At 38.2% G+C, this 23407-nt stretch overlaps 3 protein-coding genes and 1 pseudogene across 6 annotated transcripts; 1 reads left to right on the forward strand and 3 right to left on the reverse strand.

Moving 5' to 3' along the window:
• Positions 1 to 822: 822 nt before the first annotated feature.
• On the reverse strand, positions 823 to 8615 carry LOC110041145 (melanocortin receptor 4-like). 3 transcript variants are annotated; one of them, XM_089276227.1, is made up of 2 exons: positions 7779 to 8615; positions 823 to 3338 (listed from the first exon to the last, which is right to left on the reverse strand). In XM_089276227.1, exon 2 carries the CDS (start codon positions 3240 to 3242, stop codon positions 2319 to 2321), a length of 924 nt encoding a protein of 307 aa, XP_089132353.1. In that variant the 5' UTR covers positions 3243 to 3338; positions 7779 to 8615; the 3' UTR covers positions 823 to 2318. The 3 variants fall into 3 exon arrangements, with proteins under 3 accessions (XP_089132353.1, XP_020602080.1, XP_020602079.1); XM_020746421.2 differs by lacking the exon at positions 7779 to 8615 and adding an exon at positions 7015 to 7087; XM_020746420.2 differs by lacking the exon at positions 7779 to 8615 and adding an exon at positions 5653 to 6828.
• Positions 7087 to 10995, forward strand: LOC149101222 (melanocyte-stimulating hormone receptor-like; annotated as a pseudogene). Its single transcript, XR_016203104.1, has 2 exons — positions 7087 to 7171; positions 9314 to 10995. The product of XR_016203104.1 is annotated as a melanocyte-stimulating hormone receptor-like (transcript).
• A 3018-nt stretch (positions 10996 to 14013) lies between these two features.
• On the reverse strand, positions 14014 to 15256 carry LOC149101223 (adenosine receptor A3-like). Its single transcript, XM_089276528.1, has one exon. It carries the CDS (start codon positions 15078 to 15080, stop codon positions 14145 to 14147), a length of 936 nt encoding a protein of 311 aa, XP_089132654.1. The 5' UTR covers positions 15081 to 15256; the 3' UTR covers positions 14014 to 14144.
• A 2340-nt stretch (positions 15257 to 17596) lies between these two features.
• Positions 17597 to 20371, reverse strand: LOC149101224 (adenosine receptor A3-like). Its single transcript, XM_089276438.1, has one exon. It carries the CDS (start codon positions 20145 to 20147, stop codon positions 19218 to 19220), a length of 930 nt encoding a protein of 309 aa, XP_089132564.1. The 5' UTR covers positions 20148 to 20371; the 3' UTR covers positions 17597 to 19217.
• Between the last annotated feature and the right edge of the window lie 3036 nt (positions 20372 to 23407).

The raw sequence follows: 23407 nt of genomic DNA on the forward strand, positions 1-23407 counted from the left end.
TTTTGGTTCCCGAACTCTCCATTCCTCGTTCAATATAGGGGTTGAACCCAGGCGGGAATCAGATCAGAAGAGAGAGTCCAGGATAACAACATTCGCATGGTCAGAACGCCACCAGTATTTTGATGAAACTTTCACGAACCCGCGCGCGACTAGCGACCATGTACGTTTTACAAGCTGGAACCACGGAACGTGTTTTAGTCAATACCCGCTAAAAACTAGCGGCAAAAATAATACTCGTTAGCCGCCATCTTTAACTTCCTTTTTTGTAAGGTTCAAATCACTCGGTTAAGAGACGAATATTTCACTTGTGTTCTGTGCCATCTATGGAAAGGAGTTGACAGTCCATATATTTCTAATCAGTTAGTCACGTGTTGTATGAGTTAACGTTTTAGCAGTGTTTCGCTCATTTCAGGCGTTTCTGGTTTTGTTGCACGTTCATCAAATTGTTTCATACACAACTTGTGATCGTGTTTCTTGTTGTTAAGTTGTGTACTCTGTCGTGTAGCTGAATTCGTCATTTGGACAAACAGCTAAACCCCAGAGCGCTCGTGAACTCCACACTAATTGGTTCGCTTTGAGCATGCGCATGCAAGTTATCCTGGGCTCTCTGTACTCCGGCCTGGGTTCAACCCCTTCATAGAGAGGGAAAGAGAGAGCTTAAGGACTGGGCTAGGGCTGATGGCCCACAATTCTATGTACTTACAAAAAGCAACAAGAACTGGGTGAATTAACTAACCACCTTCCCCTCCCACCTCCAACCTCCATCAAGTAAAGGGGTGTGAAGTCAAGTAGAAACAGAAGGCTTCAAACAAGATGGCATTTTAAAATTTTATTGATCTGTAAAGATCCAAACACTACAGGTAAAGCATTGGAATAGGATAAAGAAATATTGTCCATATAATTATACAACAGCCGAATAATTATAATAATTATAATTATAATTGTAATATATGTATGCAATGTATATAATGTAATGTATAATGTAATAATATAGTGAATTGAAGATTTCATCAGCTATATATGTAATGTATATAATGTATAATATGTATATAATGTATATATGTTATGTATATAATAATATACATGAAAAAATTACTCGATTCTGATTGGTTGAGAGCAGTGCAGTTCAATCGTAACACCAGTGCAAAACGTGTAACACCAGTGCAAATTACACAACGTAATCCTAGATAATGATTAGCTGAAAGAAAAAAGGAAATTTTCTAACTAATGATATCACGCAAAATCATGGTGAAATTTTAGTGCGGAAACTCTAAAAAATTTTTCTCGAATGAGAAAAAATGGCTTCAAGAAAGATCTTCCGGCATTTCCTCCACGCGAATTTTTTCATGTTAATATTGTTAATAAGTAATCAGACGGTTTTTCTCGTTCAATTTGGAATTAATTAGCACTTGTGAGTTTTTAAAAAAGCTGAAATTGCACTCGCCGAAGCGGCTCATGCAACTTCAGCTTTTTGAAAAACTCACTCGTGCAAATTAATTCCTAATTGAACTCGAAACCGTATGATTACCTATACTGATATATACATAACAAAAAGCCAGTACAAGTTACACATGCACCAGCGAATAATTAAACTTAACTCACATTAGCTTTACATGATTACCTCCCACGGATTCTCACTTAAGTTTAAATTTGATGCACTGGGTTGGCAACACTATTTAAATAACAGCTAAATAAATATAAAATGTGTCAGTTATCCTATAGTAAATATTAAACTGGCCTCTGTTGTACACGAGACCGATTTCTTCTTTTCAAGTTGTGGTTGTCTAAGTGTCTGCACAGCAGTAAATAAAAAAAAAACTCAGATGAAGTTGTCTTTATGGCAATTTCATCTCCACCTCCTACTTGTCCTTAAGCTTTGTTGCTAGCTATCCGTGTTTAAAGAGAAAACCCACATTAACAAAAAACTTTTTATTGTGTGAGTACTAAATGCATTTTCTGGGTTAAACGACTCAGTAATGTAAAAGCGTTGTTGTGGATTAACTTTATGATCGAAAGTGAATGGCCAATTTCTTCTATGAGATCGCTGCGCATGAAGAGAAATATGGTAATTGTATTCATCGTCTTGGACTGTATATTTGTTTTGATGAATACAGCTACCATGATTCCCTGCAGGCGCATCTCATGGAGGAAATTGGCCACTGTACGCCTTCAATCTTCATATACAATACAATACAATACAATACAATACAATACAATACAATACAATACAATACAATACAATACAATACAATACAATACAAATTTTATTGTCAACTCCCCGTGGAGTAGACTCCCCATAATCTACAATCGCGACGCAGTTAACTCGAAAAACACCAAAACTGTCTGATTGTGTCCTTCACTGCTTGTCTTATACACCCCATCTTCCAGCAGTACAGAATTGGGTTTAAAGTGGAGTTTAACAAAAAGAGAGTACCTGCTACAGATAATGCAAAGTCAAGAGACGGCCCAGGTACGTAGAATTGTGAGAAAACATTTGTTATAAGCCAAGGGAAATAACAAGCCAGTGATGCCATTTGCAACCACAACGCACTGGACACTGTCTTCCTATATCTTGCAATATTCAATGGAATTGCTCCTCCGTTCGCTTGTCCTTGCTGAACATGGTTCTGCACGTGAGTTTGGCGATGGCGAAGTGTGCAATAGATTTTCGAGTGACAGAACGTTGAGGTCACCATGCACAATATAAAAACCACGAATGCCATGTAGTAAGATATTCGGTGGTTGTAAGTTAAATTAACTCCAAGGAATGTGCAAACAATCCAAAAAGTAATTACGATGATTCGAACTCGCCTTAAAGTTACTACCTGTCTGTATCGTAGCCCCAGCAAAAGGGCGAGAAGTCTGTCTACACTTATTGCGGTCACTGTCAGCACAGATACTCCGCAAAATATGTTGCCTATTGAAACAAAAAACACGTCAATATAAAAGCAAAGTTTCGAGTGCTCTGGAGTCATGAGGTAGATGACGAACAGAGGCTGCGTGATGGCACCCACACATAGGTCGGCTGCTGCAAGGCAGCTGAGCAGAAGTTTAGACGGTGGATGAAAAGACAATATTTTTTTAATAGCTACAATGATCAGAATATTTCCCAGAAATGCTGAGACACATAGAGGAATATTCAGTGCTGAAATAAATATCTTAAGATGTATTCCATAAAGACCTGTTGAGCAAAATAACTGTTGAACTGTCGTGTGGTTTTCATCTGTTGTTAAATTTCTCATTTTCTTATATTCCTCTCAGGTCCTGTCACGAAGGTATTTCCGACACTATTCTACAGCTTTCTCCAGCTGGTCGTAACACCAATTATTGCACGTCCCCTGTTGATTAGAGAATATATTTTAGCGGGAAATATCACGCGAATGATTTCTCCTTAAAAGAAAATTTTCCAAACAGGCCTCTAGCGGGTATCATCTGAATAACACTAGCATAACAGAGTCGATTTTCTGTCTAAGAATAAGGCCCTTTCTCCACTACGCCAGAGGAATTCGAAAGCGGAGGTTTTACTTTGAAACCCCATGAACTGTTTTCCGTCCACACTACGCCGGAAGAATTCAAAAACGCAACAATCACCGGTCATTTTGGATTTGTGTTTGAGGAAAAGTCGGTCGAGGAAATCACATGATTATCGTGACGCCATCGTTTTCGAAAAGCGCCGTTTTCAAAATGTTTCCCGTCTATACGAAAACGAAAGCCGGCGTTTTCAAATCGCTCCGATTTCTAGAGCGTTTTCTAAAAGCTCCGTTTTCGTGACAGATTAGTGTGGACGGTAGGCCGAACCGTAGAAATAAAGCTTCGTTTTCAAATTTCTCCAGCATAATGTGGACGCTGCCTGAAACACTTGCAGCGATTAGCACCACAAATTTCGCAGGTCCGCTTAACCCCTTTTTGGATTTGATCATTAATGGCCCTCCCTTACTAGCGGAAAGATCGAAGCGACTCTGCTGCCAGGGTTTAATGATCCTGACTAAGTTTGAGAAAATTTTAAAAACAGTAATTTTGACCCAAAAAAAAAAATGGAAAAGAAGCAAATCTAGCTTTCTTTTTCCTGCCATTGCTTTGTTAAAGATCTTTTATTTCGAAAATTGTATTCAAATTCAAATTGTTCACTGACGAACGTGTTTGTAGAAAAGATTGCAGAAAACGCATGCATGTACCTCGACTCAACAGTTGGGCTTTTACATGTTTGTTGTTTTGTCTCATGTAAGACATCACAAAATGTAACATTTCGCAACTGTTTATATGAAGTAAATTTAAAGTTTAATGTCAACCGCCATTATGGATGCGAAGCTTTATGCTTTCTTCTTCCTCATATCACTTGATGAAACAACTTCGCAGCTGTAAATATCAATGAAGCTGTTGGAAAAAGAATGTGAAAGGCCTCAAAGATAAGGTGTGTGGTTCGTAACGAATAACATGGATTTGCTTTCCATCGATTGAAACGTATAAACATTAGGGTGCTTAGACTGTGCAGTACGGAGTGGAAACCCTCTTTAAAGCTATGACACTGGCATTGGGAAAAAAATAACTTGAAAATCCCCCCCCCCCCTCCCCCTTCCGAACGTATTTTATCAGCGTACGTAAGCATAAGTTGGCTTTACACTTTCGTAAATAATTACCCTTGTTAGAAATTTTTCATCTCCCATATGGTTTTAACGTTCTTTTTCCTTCCAGAATCAGTTGAGAAGTAGACTTCGCGCTTTTACAAATATTTAGAAGAGGAAGTCCTTACTAACAAAACGCTTAAAGTTGAGCAAATAACTGACAGGTGAACAGAACAACTTGTTATTCAAATTCAAAGCCCTTTTCCTGGAGGATTTCAATTGTTTAGCGTTCTTAATCCTCTCGTGACAAGTTTGCAACATCTCTCTCTCAGTTTTGTTTTCTCTTTGTTTTCTTTCTTTTTTAAATGAAGTTCGTTTTGTTCAGTAAAGAAACAGATGAGTGTTTTGGGGAAACGTTTTTTTACGAAATTCGCTTCTTAGCCAAGTTCTGAGTGCTGTCAAGTAATTAGTGAAATAATATTTATTGCAAAACTCTGCCTTTCTCAGTAGATCTTTCTATTCTTTTGACTCCTCGGGTCTACAGAATTTTTAAAAAGGTTGAGACTGATGAAAGTCTGTTTGTACTTCCTTGGAGCAAGTCTCTACATTGGTAAATTTCAAATATATATTAGGCACTCGGCGGTCTTCTAATTGTTGTATCCGTCGCAGACACCACATTCTTGAGGTTATCTGCCATTCTCAAATCTTTCAAACTCAGTGCCATATTTCGAGTGTTCCATCTTGAGCAAATAACATTTGAAAGAAGGACTAGCTCTTCTACTCTAGATCGAAAATGTAATTCTCGCGTGCTTCCCCGGATCCGCGCTTAAAAAGGCGACCATAGACCGATTCGGTTAATGTTTGGGTCAGCTAGACGTTTTTAGATATAGTACTTTTGAACTTACTCTTTAGCTTTATGTTTCATCAAAATGTAGAATACTTATATTTGATGGAAACCACTGCTAAACCAAGAACACGAACTGAATATTCGCCATCACTGGCAACTACTAAACAAGGGCTAAATTAAGACGTTTCTCTAAATCTGAAAAAAAGAAGATTAATTACGAGAAAGACTAAGCTTGGCTTGTACCTGGTTTGGTTTTCAGTGTCGGTGGTAGCTTACAGCGTAAACAGAAAGCTCCCTTGAAGGCTAAGTGTCCTGCAACTGTTTGCAGTTTGCAACTAGATGGTTGGTGATTTTGGTATATAGAGTGGGCCTTTTCGATATGAGATTGATTTCAATCAATAACTGTCAATGCATTAACGCGTTCTCATAGTCCATTTCACATCAGATTTGCTTCATCGTCGGAGTTACTTTTGTCGTTTTTTGTCGATGGTTTAGTGGCCTTTTGTCCGTAATTTATTCAATTTCCGGTGACAAAAAGGTATTTAAAGGAAGGATAACAATTTTGCTTAAAATCATATTAAACGAGCTGAACGTTTAATGAACGGCAGTTTTGAAGACCGAGATTTTCGTTAAATCCCCCTGTATTGAATGGATAAAATGCGTCACACATTTTAAAATGAGTATATTCTATAGTAAGATGTTTGGTGTTTTCTTGCTTTGAAAAAGAGAACAAAAAGCAATTGCAAGTATTATTTTCCTATTTTCTCTGGTAACCTTAGTCAGCCTGAGTCATGCCATTTATTATTAACTTATGATTCAAACCATTGCGGCAGGTGTTTACACCGGATGTTGTTTCACAGGAAGAGTTAAACAAAAGCGTGTACAAATATTGACTGATTGGGAGGGCCGGCCGGGAATATATTTGGCTCGAGGTCCAAATACTGTCAGCTTCCCGTTCGATCTAACTCACTTGATCAATAACTTATCGTACACCTTTAATGTACTGAACATGAGTAAGAAAGTTCTGCTAATGTTGTTGAATTGCAACTACTAAATGAATTTTTAACCTGTGTGGGGCAGGATAGCGTTTCTCGAACAGGCTGACATCAACCTGTTCACTGCTACATACGTAAGTTCAAAGTATCATGTTCTACAGTGGTCCGTCAGCGTAGCGGTAAGAGGCGTCATATAAAGCACTTCGGAATCATGCCAATTTTTTACGCTGTATTTATCATCACAATTTGCATTTGGTTTCCTTTGGTAGCTAAACTAATTATTGATATGGAAAATTTGTTTCTAAATATATCAAAGCGTTAAATAATAAATTTAAAGAACTTGTCGTCAGATTGTATTACGCACTGACTGGTGACGCATTATTATATTGACAAAATGATTAAACAATTTTCACTCTAGAAGTCCCCATGTTCTTTAGTTTCAAGTATTTTTTGGGCGCAAATTAAATATAAAACCAACATGAGGTATGCGATGTCAGTCGAATATTACTACCATAGTAACCATTGGATATGATGATCAAAAAGAGACATTACAAAATAAATTTACGTGTAAATACTTATATTGATGCGCATTGACTGAAATTAAACCTACCTTAAGCGTCCATATATTCCAAAATCACATATCGTCTAGTGACAAATATTGTTGCAAACCGCGGTGCGAGTTCAACTGTTTTTGGCGTTATTGTGAGCATTACCATTGAAAACCTTTGCGATATAAGACAAGCTTCCGATTAATCATCCTATTTCAGGTATTTTTATATACTTTTTCAAATTCAGAGACAAAATCTTGCCAATTTTCGCTATGCTAGTGTCAGACTAGTTAAAGATTTGAATATTTTTTTAAAGAGAAATCCCGAAAAATCTCAAGTCCCTAAAGCAATTCAAATTATAATGATCTGTTACTGAGTAATTTTGACAACGTCACCCGTTTGTTGGAGTTCAAGTCTTATATTAGCCAGCATCTCCTCTCTCGGATTTTACGTGCTAGGGAAGAATTGATTATTAAAAAAAAAACACAAGAACCTTTACTACCACACAGCAAGTGAGCATATTTCTCGTCAGGTAGTTTTTTAGAGGAGCATAAGGCGATCTTCTGCTTAAAGGACCCTTGTCAGCCTCAGTGCCATCGGAATGATTGATATTGCATGGTGAAGCAAAATCCTATTGCTCTACTCTAAGTTGTGGCCCTGAAAGTATGTTTAATTATCTTTAGAAGTTTTACAGTGATTTTCTTCGTTTCGATACGCTCCGAATATAATCCACTAACCAACCCTCGCATGTATACAAAGACAAAGGTGTGGCTGACTAAGGCCCTTTAAGTTGATCGATTACGGGAAAAAAAAAAACACAACTTACGGTAAAATGGGACCGAGAAAATTTCAAAGGATCTCGTCTCCTGAGTTATTGATTCAAAGGAAATCCGCCGTTGGCTAAAGTTTTTAATTTGCAAAACAGAGGCAATTGTTTGTGATGACTAATTAAAAATGCTCTATACATTTCCATAACAGAACGTTATCGTGTTTCATCTTTTGGCGAATAAAAATATCAAGTCGCTTGTTTTCGTTAAAAACTGCAAATGGCAGCTGCCCATAATAATTACCCAGTTAAAGCAGGTTAACTTTTAAGACAAATTACGATTATATTATGTTGCGAGATGATTCCACACAACAACTATTTTTTTCAATATTTTCCAAAGTCAAGGTTGTAAGAGAATAAATGTCGAGTATATGAGTACAATTCGTGCTATTTTCGAAATGTTGTAAACATTGGCATATACTCTGACAAACAAATTGATACTTTCTAAATGGGATTAATCAAATTTCAACCCTAAGACACTAGTTCAAAGAAATTTATATTCAACCAAATCTGTCGATAGCGTGTCTGAATGTCAGCGATAGCACACCACACCTTGTGCAACATTTTCAAGATAAGGAAGCAAGCCTGCTCATAGTTTAATTTGCATGTTTGCAGCCACACGAGGCCTGAAGCAGGTGGCTTCTTGTCTTTTCTTTTGTTTCCGATATGTTTGCTCAAAAACACTCCAAATATAGCATAAATAATGCATGTACAGGATCGACTTACCATAACATTATACTGGTATGCATGATGTGTTTATGACCGACGAAACAATTCGCGATAAAATAGAATAAAAATTGTTTCTTATGTCACTTTATTTTTCCCAGCGTTGAAGCCGAGTTATGTCTTTATGAATTTATTATCCGGAGTCCAGGTTTTTAACGAGTGGATTATGTTTTCCAACGAATAAATTACTATGATCCAGTAGATAAGAGTTGACAAAATAAACTACGCTACTCACTGGAGAGGACCGGAAAGTGTATAGCGCCGGTCAGTATCAAGAGAAATTTTTCTCTTGTCAGTATTCAAATTTTGAAAAGCCGGGCCTGTTTCCAAAAGCTTCTTTCTTCTTCTAGAAAGTAACTTATTGTTCTAGCCGCGCCAAACATAGAAGCTAGAGTGAATGGTTTAAGCCTTTTCCAGCGGTTTAGTTAGTTGGAGCACAGCGAGGAAAGAACGTGGAGAGAGAGGCCCTACGCTTCTCAGTCTTCTTCTTCTTTTTTTTTTTTTTTTTTTTTTTTTTCTTGCACAATATTTTACTCTGCGCCACGTATACAACTAACAGAACGCTACGCCAAAACGCTGGAAGACGCTACAAGAATTTGTAGTCAGGACTATGCTAGTTTATCTGATGTTTCGTCTGTCAGTATCTGATGCTGTGAAACTCAAATTATTTCTAATCAGCTATGTCCGCACTTGTCGAATGAGCACAAATGTAACTTTCCTCTTTGCCAAGCTGTCTTCCAAAGATTGCCCATTTGTTAGCCCATTTTATGGAGTACTTCACATTAAAAGGCATTCTCTCTAATCATCAGGGGACGCTGATAGCCTGTTTTACGACCCCCACAACAAAGCAGTAGAAGAGAACTGAAAACGTCTACGTGAAACAACCCAGATTTTAAAAAGAGGACTTTGATAGCAATACACAGTTTACAGAAACATTTTGTTAAACTCTTGCCATAATCATCTGTACTTTATAAATCATTTCTTATCAACAAGAAAATGGCGAATCTATCTGAAGATGGAGGCCACACGACAGCTGAGTAGTTCATTTGTTCGACAGGTCTTTATGGAGTGCATCTTAAAATATTCATTTCAGCAGTAAACATTCCTCTATCGGTCACTGCATTTCTGGGGGATATTCTGATAATTATTGCTATTAAAAAGGCGCAATCTCTTCGGCCACCGTCAAAACTTCTCTTTACCTTGCGGCAACCGACCTCTGAGTGGGTGTCTTTACACAGACTCTCCTCGCAACCTTTCTTTTGTCTCAAGAACAATCCATACTTTGTTTTGGTCTTCTCGTTCTTTTTGTCGCTATAGGTGCAATTTTCTGTGGAGTTTCTTTGTTAGCACTGACTGCAATAAATGTGGAAAGACTTCTTGTCCTGACTTTAGGAATACGATACAGACAGGTGGTAACTTTTAGGAGAGTACGGATTCTTGTTGCTGCTTTTTGGCTTCTTTGCTTTTTAATCTCATTGATACTACCATACAGCCCTCAAATAGCTGCAGGCATGGCCATCATGGTAACCATAGTTTGCTTAGTAATCTCAACCTTCTGTTATTCGAAAATTTATCCCACACTCACACATCATCGCCAAGCTCAAGTACAAGACCATGGCAATCCAGGACAAACGAACGTAGGAGGAATTCCAATGAATCTAGCACGTTACAAGAGGACAGTCTCCAGTAAGTTGTGGTTGCAGATGCCTTTACTGGCTTGTTACCTTTCATACAGTGTAGTCGCAGCCTTAGAGTACGTTGCAGCATTAGATACACCATCTCTTGCTTTCTCTGGGGCCGTAACATTGACATTTCTTATGTTTAACTCCTCCATAAACCCATTTCTGTACTGCTGGAAGATGAGGGAAGTAAGACAAGCAGTAAAGTACATTATCAGACGGCTTTGGTGTTTCTCGTAGACTTGACCACATATTGAACTCAAGTTAGCAGTCTGAGAAGAGTTCCTTTCCCGCGCGACTGTACCACGGCGTTTGCATATCACGTAACTGACACAATGTGTCTCGAAATGCGGTCGCTGCAAAACAACACATCAGTTTGCCACTTTGATTTTGTCTAGTTTAAAATTACTAAGGGAGGCCTGTGAAACTGTCGAAACGTTGTACTTTAGAGTAGTTAAGCTTCAGAATATTCCGAAAGGGAAAAAATTTTACCTCGTCACTAAGTACAGTGGATGAACTAGACATGGTAAAGTAGCTAATAATCTTCATGGTGTAGAAGTAGTAAGCATGCATTAGACATGCCTTAAAGATTAAAAAAGGTTTTGCCGGGTTAACTATTCAGTGTGACGACCGATTTTGTTGTTATTGTATTATTATTGCTAAAAAGTTACTTCAAAAATTTGAAAATAGCACTGTATAAATTCATTTAAAAGTTATTCTTTTCACTTGTGTGAAACCAGTCGCACGGATTCTCACTTGTCCTGTATCTGTATAAGAACTTAAGAAGTAAAATAAATTAAAATTAATTCAAATGGCTCTGTTATTTCTTTGTAACAATTCATGCGTGCACTGAGAGTCCTTTGGTTAGCTACAAGCTTCGGCACCAATTTTTAAATGATTTTCTTGCATGCACTCCCACATCAGATGATAACTGGTAGGTTTTAATTGTGTTCTACTACGAATAAGGGAAATGTTTCCCCCATTTTTTTTACTGTAGTAAATAAGTAAACAACTTGTTTACTTTGATGATCAAAATGTAAATTCTCTTTGCTCGTGCCATGATTACGTCAACAACTCATGCTTGTTATGTGTTTCCATCTATCAGGATTTTAAGCCAATCAGCGCGTGTATTTTCTTTGCGCTATTTTCTAAAGCTTCATACAAATCCTTATGATACTACTGCCGCCATTTTGACCGAGAGGTGATATCCTGAGCCTGGGCCCTATGTGACTGCTGCAGTCTCTTGAGAGTGGTTCCCATATCATCTCTACATACGTTGAACATCTCTACATACGTTGAACATCTCTACATACGTTGAACATCTCTAAAAACGTTGAGCAATAACTGAGATCTATCGACTCAGCGATCGTTGTCTCGTCCGAACAATGCTGTTTTTTCTATGAACCTGCATTTTCTATAAGCCGACATCACCTCATTAGTTAAATAAGAACATCGTTTTGCCTCATTTCTTCGAATTAATATTAGCAGCACTTTGGCAAAACCTCACAAAAGTTTTCAACTTTTGGCGTTTCTTTCGGCAACTTTTGTGGAAATTTAGGACAACGGTTTGCCAGGCCTACTATTCAAGCTCTTCATGGCACAAGCATCCAGGTTCCCATAAGCTTTCTAGGAAAGTGTAGTACTCATTAAACTAGGGTATCTAAAAGATAGTAATGCTGCGGCACATTCTGTTGATAGTGACATATTTAACGCCGTGATTCATCTATCTGCGCGTTTCAAGACTTAAATTAACTGTTATTTCCATCGATGGCGAGGTGTGACAACGGATCGAGACAAAAAAGCACATTGTGATCTGAAGTATGTTTGGACATAAAACGATACACATCAGCCTCCCCTTTACCAGATCGCGAAAATCGAAAGATGTGGAAATTGTAGGAGCAGAAATCTAACTTATAAATTCTGTACTGGTACGCATTAAATATCTCTGGAACTTGACAGACTGTGTCGAGAACGTGTTCATCGCGATGTGTGAAAATGCTCAAGCTTTAGCTTAAATTCATGTTTCGATGAAAAGGAATAGATTGCAGCAGCATGTTCCACGGTTTTCGTTTGTTTTAATTATTCTACAGGCTTTAGTAACGACGATTTCTCTTCATTTAAGAATTCGGCGAAGGAGGCGAGACTACTAAGAAATGACATACTAAGATTAAGATGTCACAACTAATCGTCCAGATTTACAAACTTTCACATACTGCATAACAAGAGTTGTGAAAGTCAAGCACGATCTCCTTCACATCGCTTTACAGGTAAATCAGAGCAAACTTTCTCAGTGGAATCCACGCGAAAAAGGACGACGGCTCGACGAGTATGACATCCTCGTGTTGTTCGTGGCGCAATGCACTCCAGTAAAAGTGGCTCAGTGCAGTCTGGTTAACTGCAATGCAATCTGGTAAAAAGTGATGAATTCGAGAATTCGTACCCCCTTCTGCATATTCTTCTTAAATCCTGATTATGTTGCTGCTCGCTCGCTACGCTCGCTCCGCAGCAACTACGGAGAAATGCGGACTTCATCCGCCAGTATAGAATACATCAGGCATTCATCTCTTAATTCCGAGAACAACCAAGTCGAATTTCTAATTCCTTTTGTCATTTAAACTTGCTAATAGGCAAAAACTATAAAAAAAAGGTATGTTAAAGAAGTCTTTAATCCTATTTAGACTTGAGAGGTGGGGGGACGTTTTGAAGTCCCACCAACTTTGAGTACTTTTAACTTTAAAATCATTGAGGCAATAATCTCCAAATTTGGGGAATATTCTTAATTTATCTCAGAACAATTTGGCATGGCATGTTATTAGTCAACAAACTTTAAGTTGTCTTGGTAAGTAAACCGCGTATTGACAGGCATGATTTTCAAATTATGAATTTTTCCGTTTCATTTCTTTAAAGTAATTTAATTTTACTTCTTTTAAATGATTTAGCTTTAGTTGTTTATGTTGACGATTTTCAGCCGCTTTTAGCAACAGCAGAAACTGTTTAGAAAAATGACGTTATTTCTGCGTCACGTGAAGTCAGCATGGGGTCGTTACAGACCTCAAAGAAACTTATTTTATTACTTAATTCATTTTTTATACTCCAAGTACCTTTGACATAGCTTGTTACTCAAAAATTTACTGGGCGTTTCCTCAGATTCCTCCTAGCCTCCGAACACTCAGGCTCCCAGCAAGGGCGGAAGAAAGAATTCGGCGAGCGATACGAGCGGGGCGGGGCGCTCCCCTTCCGCCCTCTCCTTTCTCACCAGACCAATCTCGACTCGCTCCGCTCGCTCTAGACCACAATCGACTAGCCCCCGCCCCCACGCGCGCGCGGCCATTGTCAAACCAAACCCGACCTGCTGGATACCTAGGATTAAAAACAAAATGATTACTCTATCTCGCCTGTTATCTGAATTCACTGAAGATTATGCAGCAAGTAAAACAATCGTTCATCTTTGCCCAGACCGCTTTTTGTCTACAAGATAAGTGTGATTTGCATGAAAATCAACCTGAAGATAAAAGACCTTTTCATATAAGACTCGTTCTGACACAAGAGCCGGAAAGCAACGTCGGTAATGGTCTATTACCATGGGTGAAAATAGCTGCAATGTCGAACCAACAATAAAGCATTGATTGCTGATTTTAATCATTGTAATTATTGTCTATCTAGCCTGTCTTAGTCGTATAACGAAAATAAAAATTTACCTACAGTGCGACTTGTCACATATATTGAATGTGGTAGAAGTAAATAATTTGTTAGTGATGGTCTACGATAGGAGGAACAAATTCACAGATTCGCAACAAAACCCAACAGTAAATAAACCAACTATACTTCAATTGTTTTTGTAGTTTTTTTTTTTTTTTAATTTATTTTTTGATTTAAGGACTTTTATCAACTCAGTTCAAAGCTTAGTGTCAAAGCTTATACAAAACTATCGTTAACACAATAACCGACAATCCCGTCCTATTTATTGGCAGAAAACGTCTGCAAGCGTCTTTAACACAACACGCCTTATTTCACGAATTTTCCAGCAATAAAGTAGTGGGTTGAGGGAAGAGTTGATAAAAATCAAAGTCGCTCCTGAAAATCGGAATATTTTCGTTGTTCTATCCACTCCGCGAACATGAATTACGATCAAGATGCAAAACAGTGGTAGATAACAGAGAATAAATGCGACATAAACGTACAGCATGTTCCAAACAGAACGCTTGTAACGCATGACATTAAAACGTTTCCCACTCGGAGGTTCTATTCTGCACGTTACAAACACATTTTCAAGTGGACTTTGTCCTCTTACACTTTTATCGTGGCGTCGAAGAGTTAAATAAATTTTCAAGTAACAAAAAGTTGTTAAGGATAAACACACTGCTAAACCAAAGTTTACAGCAATGTTGTAAATTCTGTTGTCGTAAATGATGAGCATTGTCCCGGCGAATGTCACCAACCACATGGTCACCAACACTGTCACAGCTTTCTTCAAAGTCGCCAGATTGCGATACCGGAGACGAAGGTGCAAGACTAGGAAACGATCAACCGCTATTAGGGTCAGGAAGACAAATGACACGTTCGGCAGGAACCAGTTCCCGAGGTAGAATAACGCCCCGAGAATACGCGAGGCGTCTCTGAAGCCATTCATAGCAGTCAGGACAGCCGAGATAAACAAGGGCTGCACGATAAGTCCCACACCCAGATCAGCCAACGCGAGATTGAAGAGGAAAGCTTTGAAAACTGTATGAACTTGTGTTAAATGGATCTTCCTCAGCGCTGCCATAATAAGGGAATTGCCAATGATGGTCAAAATTGAAAAAATAGCATTTACTGTCAAGTCGAAGAGGTATAGCGTAAGTGGGATTTCCGGGTCCAAGTAGAGACCTTGCCAAACTTTGGTGAAATTCTCAGCCATCGAATTAAAACGCAAACGTTTAGCAGAAGATTCACTTTTTATAGAGATAGACTTAATGGTTTAAGTGTAATCTTCTACAACCATTATATTCGGTCATTTATTCATTTCAGTGACTATATTGTCAAAGTATTCATTTCAAAGCAATGTATATTTACTCAGCTGCCATCAGCGCAAAACTTCTCACGTTCATAGAATCATTATTCTCTACAAATTGTATGCCATTCACGTATTTGTATTGAGTTATTTAAATGTTTTCAAGTTCTTACGACGTTTTTTTTGCAGTTAAATAAAGAATCTCCTGAATGCGAACTACGCTACGGGGGAGAGCAAATATCTCGTCTGAAATCAATTTCAGTCCATCATTCCATGTCCGGTAATTGCGTAGTCAAAACAATCGAAATAACACGTAAGTAAGCATAGTTTCCTAGCTGAAGCGTTTTGCCACAGTAAAATAGCAGGGTGCAAATGTTTGGTTGCTCTCTAATAACGTTCTTCTGTTTCTAAAAGAAAAATTTCTCACTTCGTTGTCGGTTTATTTGCTATCTTAAGACTCCTTAGCACCTATGAGCCTATTTCAAATCATTTTTGACAATTTACGGCAAATTTACCCTCAGTTGTCGGTGGATTCATTTGTTAAATTTTTTTCCATCGGCAAGAATCCAAGTGTTTACATCAATTTTACGCTTGCAGATCAATATGTTTATGAATGCAGAGCGAGGTGCAATTTGAAAACGCAAATAACAAAAAATTAAAATTAACACTACTTCAGTTAACTTGGGCAAGCAAAGCTAAGTTGTAAAAATACTATTGGTTTTAGTCATTTATGACCATTGTCCCTTACGAAAGAAATAAGTTGCCATAGAGATGTTTCGGAGAAAAAGGTTTCCTCGAGTAATATATCTCCTTGGTTTTAATTTCACTTTCATCATCCATTCTTTGGTCGGTTTTACCTTTTGTTTGTTTTGTTTTGTTTTGTTTTTTGTTTGTTTTTTGTCTTTTTTAGGTTCTGATAAAACATTTCTGTTCCCAGCTGATCTGAGAGCAAATTATATTGTCGTATTTACGCCTTTTTCGCTATTTAAACTGTCCATTTCGTAACTTGGTCATGGTAATTTGAAATGAGTTTTTTTTATAAATTAAAGCTGAATAAACACAGGTTTCTGGGGTTTAGGATTAATTTTACATTTTAAAGTAATCCATTGAAATAAGAGCTCGTATGTGAAAAGATCATCAGTGTGAAATTTCTTGAATTTGACAATCTATTTATAGAGCTGGTGAAATAACTCAGTAAATGTCAACAAAGCAATTCTTCAAAATTTAAATGTATTGTATTATCAATGAGGAAAACTGTAGGTTTCAGTTCAAGTTGAGACAAAACTAATTAAGAGATAGAAAGTTTTTAATTTTCCGTGTTTCTATCGCGTTTTAGCATAAATTCTCCTAGCGTTCTATCACGACTGCCGTTTAAAATTTCGGCCAGTTCTTTGCCTTTTCGAAGTGTCTGTGAAGAGGATTTAGATAAAGCTTTGAACGCTTAACAATTAGACTATTCGCCCTCGACGTCTATGCATTAAAAATGGTTAGGGCTGCGATGCTAGTGGAAGTTTGGGGGAACGAGCTTTTACGAGTTCGCAAGATCTAATACTTTAACGAGTGTTTCTATAACTCAATAGGAGCATAGATAAACTTTTTTATCATTTCCTTGCAAAATATTAATTAAGGGGAAAAAAATCTCTCGTTTGTTTTGACTGTCAAAACGGAAATTCATCTAGCTCTTGCCATCATTAACGTTACCAGGTGTGCTAGTTCTGTATTCCTCGACGTTTTTTAAAAAGTGCTATAAACCATAGCTCACTTTGAGGAAAGGTGATATCCTATGCAGAGAGAATTACATATTTTTAACTAAACCTTATAAAATTATTCTTTTCTCTAAACGGCAAAACTAGCCAAAAGGCAACAAAACAGCCCTTGCCGTATGCTCGAGATTAAGCATGACGTTACGTCAAACGGCAAACGGCAAAAATGAAACTTTTGCCTTCAGTCTTCAGCTGTCTGTACAGTGGAGTGAAAATATTTGCATTTGCGGTGAATAGTAGGAGACATTTTTCTATTTTTGTGTGATTATTTAAGGATCAAAAGAAAAGAATAAAAATTCCAAGGTAATCTTTGCCGTTTGTCGTCGGCCGTGAACGTCACGCTTAAACTCTCGCATAACGTTGCGTGCGCCATATCAAACTTTAAAGCCTGTAGGCTGGCTCCAAAATTACTGTAACACCATCCAGACACCAAATACATTCGAAGGAGAAATGCCTTGAATATAATCTACAAATATTTCAGCCCAAAATGGGCAGAAATTTAGAATATCTAGCCTAGGCCGGAAAACTGAACAATATTATTATAAAAAAAAAGAGTGTAGACGAGATGGAAGCGAAATGCGAAAAGACTAAATAAGCAAACATATCCGGTTTGACTACTGAAACTTTACTGAAACCTTCTCTGTAAAAGTGACTCGTCTGGACATGCATATTGTTGTTTATTGACAGAAAAAGTACTGTTACAAAATGTTAAACAATCACACACGTTCCAAACCTCCTTAGACCCCGTACGTCCAAACTACGCCAGAGGAATCTGAAACGTAGGTTTCACTCTGAAAACACATCATATGTTTTCCGTCTACACTACGCCTGAGGACTTTAAAAACGCGACAATCACCGCTCAGTTTGGATTTGTGTTGAAGAAAACTCGGTCAGAAAAATCACATGATTATCGTGACGCCATCGTTTTCGAAAAGCTCGGTCTTCAAATTAAATGTTTTTTTCGTCCTCACGCAAACAAGAAGCCGGCGTTTCCTCCGGTTTGAAGATCGTTTTCGTAAAACTCCGTTTTCTTGTCGGATTAGTGTGTACGGTAGGCCTAACCGTAGAAATAATGTTGGGTTTTCAAATTTCTCCGGCGTAGTTTGGTTGTCTTCTTAAATTAGCAAAAAGAAACGACTTAGCTCTGAGCCTCATCGATAACGTGTCTAGCGTTACAGTCAACATTCTGATTTGTTAATAATAATAATCAGGAAAATTAATTCATTCACAAATAGTGAACATGGATAATCATTTACACACAGTATGTTTTATTTATCATTTTTTCTCGGGATAACAAGACACAGCAAAAAGGTTTTGCTTTGCCAAAAACCTTCAAACCTCAAAGTGAACAAAAAATATTTTCAATGGTAACAAACCGATAATTCTTAGATGAGGAGAACGTTGAAATTTTATTTGATATCATATATGCTATGTTTTTATTACATCAGGGATATTTGTGATAATACATTGTTCGTGGCAAATCTAGCAAAAAGGAAAAAAAAAATTCAGCCCTAGCCGTATGTTTGTTGCCAGTTACATTTTTGCAAAAGGTTATGTGTGTAATATCAAGCTTATTTTCTGCAGTCTGGCTCAAACACCATTTATGTCATGACAGAACAGATAATCTGACGTTTTATCGTCATAATCCACTTTGTATTCCTTTATCTAATCTAAGAATATTCACACGGATATTTTCAGCCTAAAATCGGCAGAAAAATAAGAATATTCAGCCTGGGCCGGAAAAAAAAAATATTATTATATTATATCTGATCTTAATTAGCATAGATTTTTCCGATTTTCTTTCTCCATTTCCTCGTTATTTTTAGTTTCGATTGAGAAGATCTATCAAACACTCAAGACAGCCTTTGACCACATTCCAAACACCTCGTCAAAAATACTCCGCTACGCGTCGTATTTTCAACTCTCTTCTCGGTGTTTGGAAATGTGATCAAACACGGTCTATCGTGTTTGATAAATGACGAACCATGTTTTTGACTGTGCATCATCGAGTTAAGATGTACTTGAAAAGTTTGAATAGCTAGAGTCGCTCGCGGCTGCGCCTCGAGCAAATCTTATGCTTCTTTGGAGATCTCCAAACTTTTAGGAGCAAATTTCCTATCCGAGCTACGTGGATTTGCTAAAGAAAATGCACAAAAAAGCTTCTTCAATCAATCAAAAGTAAAAATCTTATGTCTCTATTCTACTGAAAAACCTACTTCCCTACTTTAAAGTAACAAAGTAAGTTTAAAAAGATTTCCAAACATTAAGAATGGGATGTGAATTATTTGCAGAAGATATTCGAGAACAATCCCAATACCACACGCCTTATTTCACGAATTTTCCAGCAATAAAGTAGTGGGTTTAAAGAGCAGTTGATAAAAATCAAAGTCGCTGCAAAAAATCGACACATTTTCGTCGTTCTGTCTAATCCACGCACGTGAATTACAACCAAGATGCAAAACAGGGGCAGAGAACAGAGAATAAACGCACCATAAACATACAACATGTTCCAAACAGAGCGTTTGTAACGCATAAAATTGAAATGCTTCCGGCTAGCAAGTTCCTTTTGGCACGAAATGTTCGCAGCTTGGAGAGGAAAGCGAACACAGTTGTTATGGCGTCTAAGAGTTAGATAAATCTTCAGATAGCAAAATGTCGTTAGCGCCAAGCACACTGCCAAGCTAAAATTGGCCAGGATGTTGTAAACTGTGTTGTTGAAAATGATGAGCAGTGTTCCGGCACATGTGTAAATCCACAGAGTCACTAATGCTGCAACGACTTTCTTCAGGGTGACTACATAGCGATACCGTACACGAAGATACAAGGCAAGAAAACGATCCACCGCTATCGCTGTGAGAAAACTGATAGAAACACTTGGCAAGCACCAGTTTGCGAGGTAAAACGCTGCTCCAAGAATACGCGAAGCGTTTTGGTAGCCAAACGTTGCTGTTAACACGGACGAGATGTACAAGGGTTGAACAACAACTCCCACACTCAGGTCAGCCAATGCGAGGTTCAAAAGAAACGCCTTTAAAACTGTGTGAACTTGTGTTAAAGGGATCCTTCGCAGCGCAGCTATGATAAGTGAGTTGCCAATTATGGTTATGATTGAAAAAACGATATTCACTGCGACGTCGAACATGTACAACGCGAACGGAATGTCAGGGTCAAGATAAAGCCCTTTTAAAACGACGCTAAAATTGTCAGCCATCTCACTGAAACAACTTGGTTCTCTAGAAGACGCTTTAAGAGGACGTATTCGTCTTTTCAAAGTGACGGCTGTAATGGGTCCTATTGATCTTCTAGAGAGGTTTTGTTAGGCCTTTTGTTTGGGTCGTGGGCGCTTCCGTTCCAAGGCTTCAATGTACACAGCTGTCCATACAGAGGAGAAAGAGTAATCGAAGACGCTTTAAGAGGACGTATTCGTCTTTTCAAAGTGACGGCTGTAATGGGTCTTACTGATCTTCTAGAGAGGTTTTTTTAGGCCTTTTGTTTGGGTCGTGGGCGCTTCCGCTCCAAGGCTTCAATGTACACAGCTGTCCATTCAGAGGAGAAAGAGTTATCGCCTTTAAAATACTGATTGTGCTCGATATACAGATGACTACTTTGAATGTGCTTATTACGATATTGAGTTTCTGGCAAGAAGACGTTTAATTCATATTCTAATGAGCAACTTACTCGTACAATAGACTTAGGTTTAGGTCACGGACTTCTTTCCACACTGAAGCTTGATAATTTCATGTCTCCTGTAAAGCCAAGATTTATATTTGGGCTTGCTATCAGGCATACTGTCATCGACTGGTCGCCTCAAGGTTTATGTTACAGACATCTAGCTTGTGCCCTGTTTTCTCTTATCTGTCTCTAGTGGCGTGAGGATCGAGAGATGGGAAAATTCGAAACCTGAAGTTTCCACATGCATTCTCAAAATCATTAAAAATTCATCAAGTTTAAATAAAGGAAATCATGTCCGTGACGGTGTTTGGATATCTGATCTTAATTAGCATAGATTTTTACAATTTTATTTCTCCATTTCCTAGTTTTTTTAGTTTCGATTAAGAAGATATATCAAACACTCAAGGCAGTGTTTGACCTCATTAATTTTTTGTCCACTTTGAACTTAATCAAAATACTCCGCTGGGCGTCGTATTCTCAACTCTCTTCTCGGTGTTTGGAAATGTGGTCAAACACGGTCTTTCGTGTCTGATATATCACATCCGGCTGTTACGTTTGGTTAAAAGAACTGGTGCCGCTTCGTGCAAATGGATAATGTCCTTCGCTGCCCAAAAAAACAGAGTTGCCAATCTCAAAATGGCATCTCATTAGCGATTTTTAATTATCTTACCCTGCGTTCGATCTCTTCTCGCATGCGAGAAGAGATCGAAGCCACCTCGCTCCCAGGGTATGTAATCATTATCTTATTTTGCAAGAGAAAAAAAATCTCCCCAGCTGGTTTATAACAAACCATATCGCTTTTGATTTTTACTCCGAGTCACTCTAAAATCACCGCACATGAGCTCGTACAAGGCTTGTACAAGTTTGTACAAGGGTGACACCTTTGTTAGCTTTTTTGCTCTTATGAAAGTCGTTACTCAGCCGCAGCGCTTAATCGGATGAATCACTTTCCAAAGTAAATAAAGTAATCATTATATTGCTGTTGGCGAGCTGCAGATAAGTATCTTGCTTATTACTATTTTTTAATTTTGATCGCACAAGAGGACGAGTTCTTCAAATAAGGGTGCCCTGTTGCCGAGAGGGTGTGAAGCTTGTTCAAGGGTGGAACTTATTAACTTTTTTTACTTTTATGAAAGTCGTTATTCGGCCGCAGTGCTTAATCGGGCGGATCACTTTCCAAAGTGAATACAGTTTTCAGTATATTGTTGTTGGCGAACGGAAGATAAGTATCTTACTTATTGCTATAATTATGATCGTGCAAATAATGGAAAAAAGAAAGTGAAATATTACCTTTGACTTGCATATTTATTGTTTTATTAACATAATTACTGACCATTGACATAGGTTTCTTGATAGGTATGGCCAAGGTATGATAAATATTTGTAATTACTGAAACAAAATTGTATTTTGCTGCTCATGCCTTTAATTTGCTACATGTCGAAACATTAAAAAGAAGTTCTTTATTCCAAATTGAAATGAAAATTGCTCCTTCCTTTCGATCATAGCTAAAACTTACACATTCAATACGGCTGGTATCTATGTAAGCCGCCGCCGTATGATAGTTTCGCCGGATCCGCTTGTCTTTTCTTAAACTGGTCAGGGTGAAACATGGGTACTAGTAACGATGAACGGCTTCTCAACTGGTTCGATTTGAATGGCGGGTATTGGTAGTCTCCTTTGATTGGTCGACAGCGTGCTCGAACTTTCAAGTGGCTTTCTAGTGCTGAGTAGGTCATACATTGAGCTTGCTTCCAGTGGTCTGAAGGGGACAGGATCAGAGACTGTGGTCTATCAGAAGGCATGGCTCTCCTGACTGGGCGCCCAAACTGGTTTGACTGGCTGGTCAGATAGACGGACGTCACACTGCTGTCTTCCTTTCGTGATTTGGCCCTTCGGTTTTGAAACCAATACTAAAGAAGAGAAAAACAAACAAACAAACAAACATTAGCAAAACATTTGTTACATTATAATTTTAAAAACTTCAGTCTCCTTGCGATGTAAACAAGCCCTTACAGAGAGGGTCTACCAGTTCGGCGCGGCGGTACGTTTAAGCCAATTTTGAGTCTCGTTTGGCGGGTACAGTTACTTTTATCTAGCGATTTACGGTTAAAAAATTATCGGGTGGTTGAGAAATTATAAAGTTAGCCGGCGATTTTCGGTTTCTGCGTGTTTTTGACGGGGCCTGGGAAAGGTAACGTAAATTTCACAAGCTTTTTTTGTACATAAATCCATGTTAGAAAGACCACAGAAGCACAGACAATGCACCCATACCTCCAAACTTGTACAGTGGAACCCCGCCTTTCGACCACCCCATTAATACGCACACCTCGTTTTTACGGCCACTTTATTCTGGCCCGAAGAAAAGTTCAGTCAGTCATTTTGTTATTTCAGGAACCCTTTTAATACGGCCACCCCGATAATGCGGGCAGAGTTTTGTGGCCCGTTGTTGACCGGGTTAACGGGGTTCTGCTGTACTTTTACACTTCGTTATTAACATCGCGAGCAATCTTTGTGCTTGCGAACAGCACATCGGACGTCAAAACCGTTTTTCCGCTGGTTACTGAAGGAAGTTAGAGAAAATTTGTTCTGTTCTTAGATCTTGTGGTCTTTGTGAGGAGAAATACTATTATTAAGCTAACATAACGTAAAAGAAACTTATTACGTACTCTTAAAAGATCGATTCTGATGATTATCGAACTACTAATAAGACGGTTTCAGTTTTTAGGAGAAAACGAAAGCACACTGCGGTTTCGAAGAGACAAAATATGGCGATTTGCGGCATGTACAGCCATAAAGTAC

Source organism: Orbicella faveolata, unplaced genomic scaffold, assembly GCF_042242905.1.
Source record: "Orbicella faveolata isolate gen_17 unplaced genomic scaffold, um_ofav_v1 contig_4, whole genome shotgun sequence".
Lineage (NCBI taxonomy): Eukaryota > Metazoa > Cnidaria > Anthozoa > Scleractinia > Merulinidae > Orbicella > Orbicella faveolata.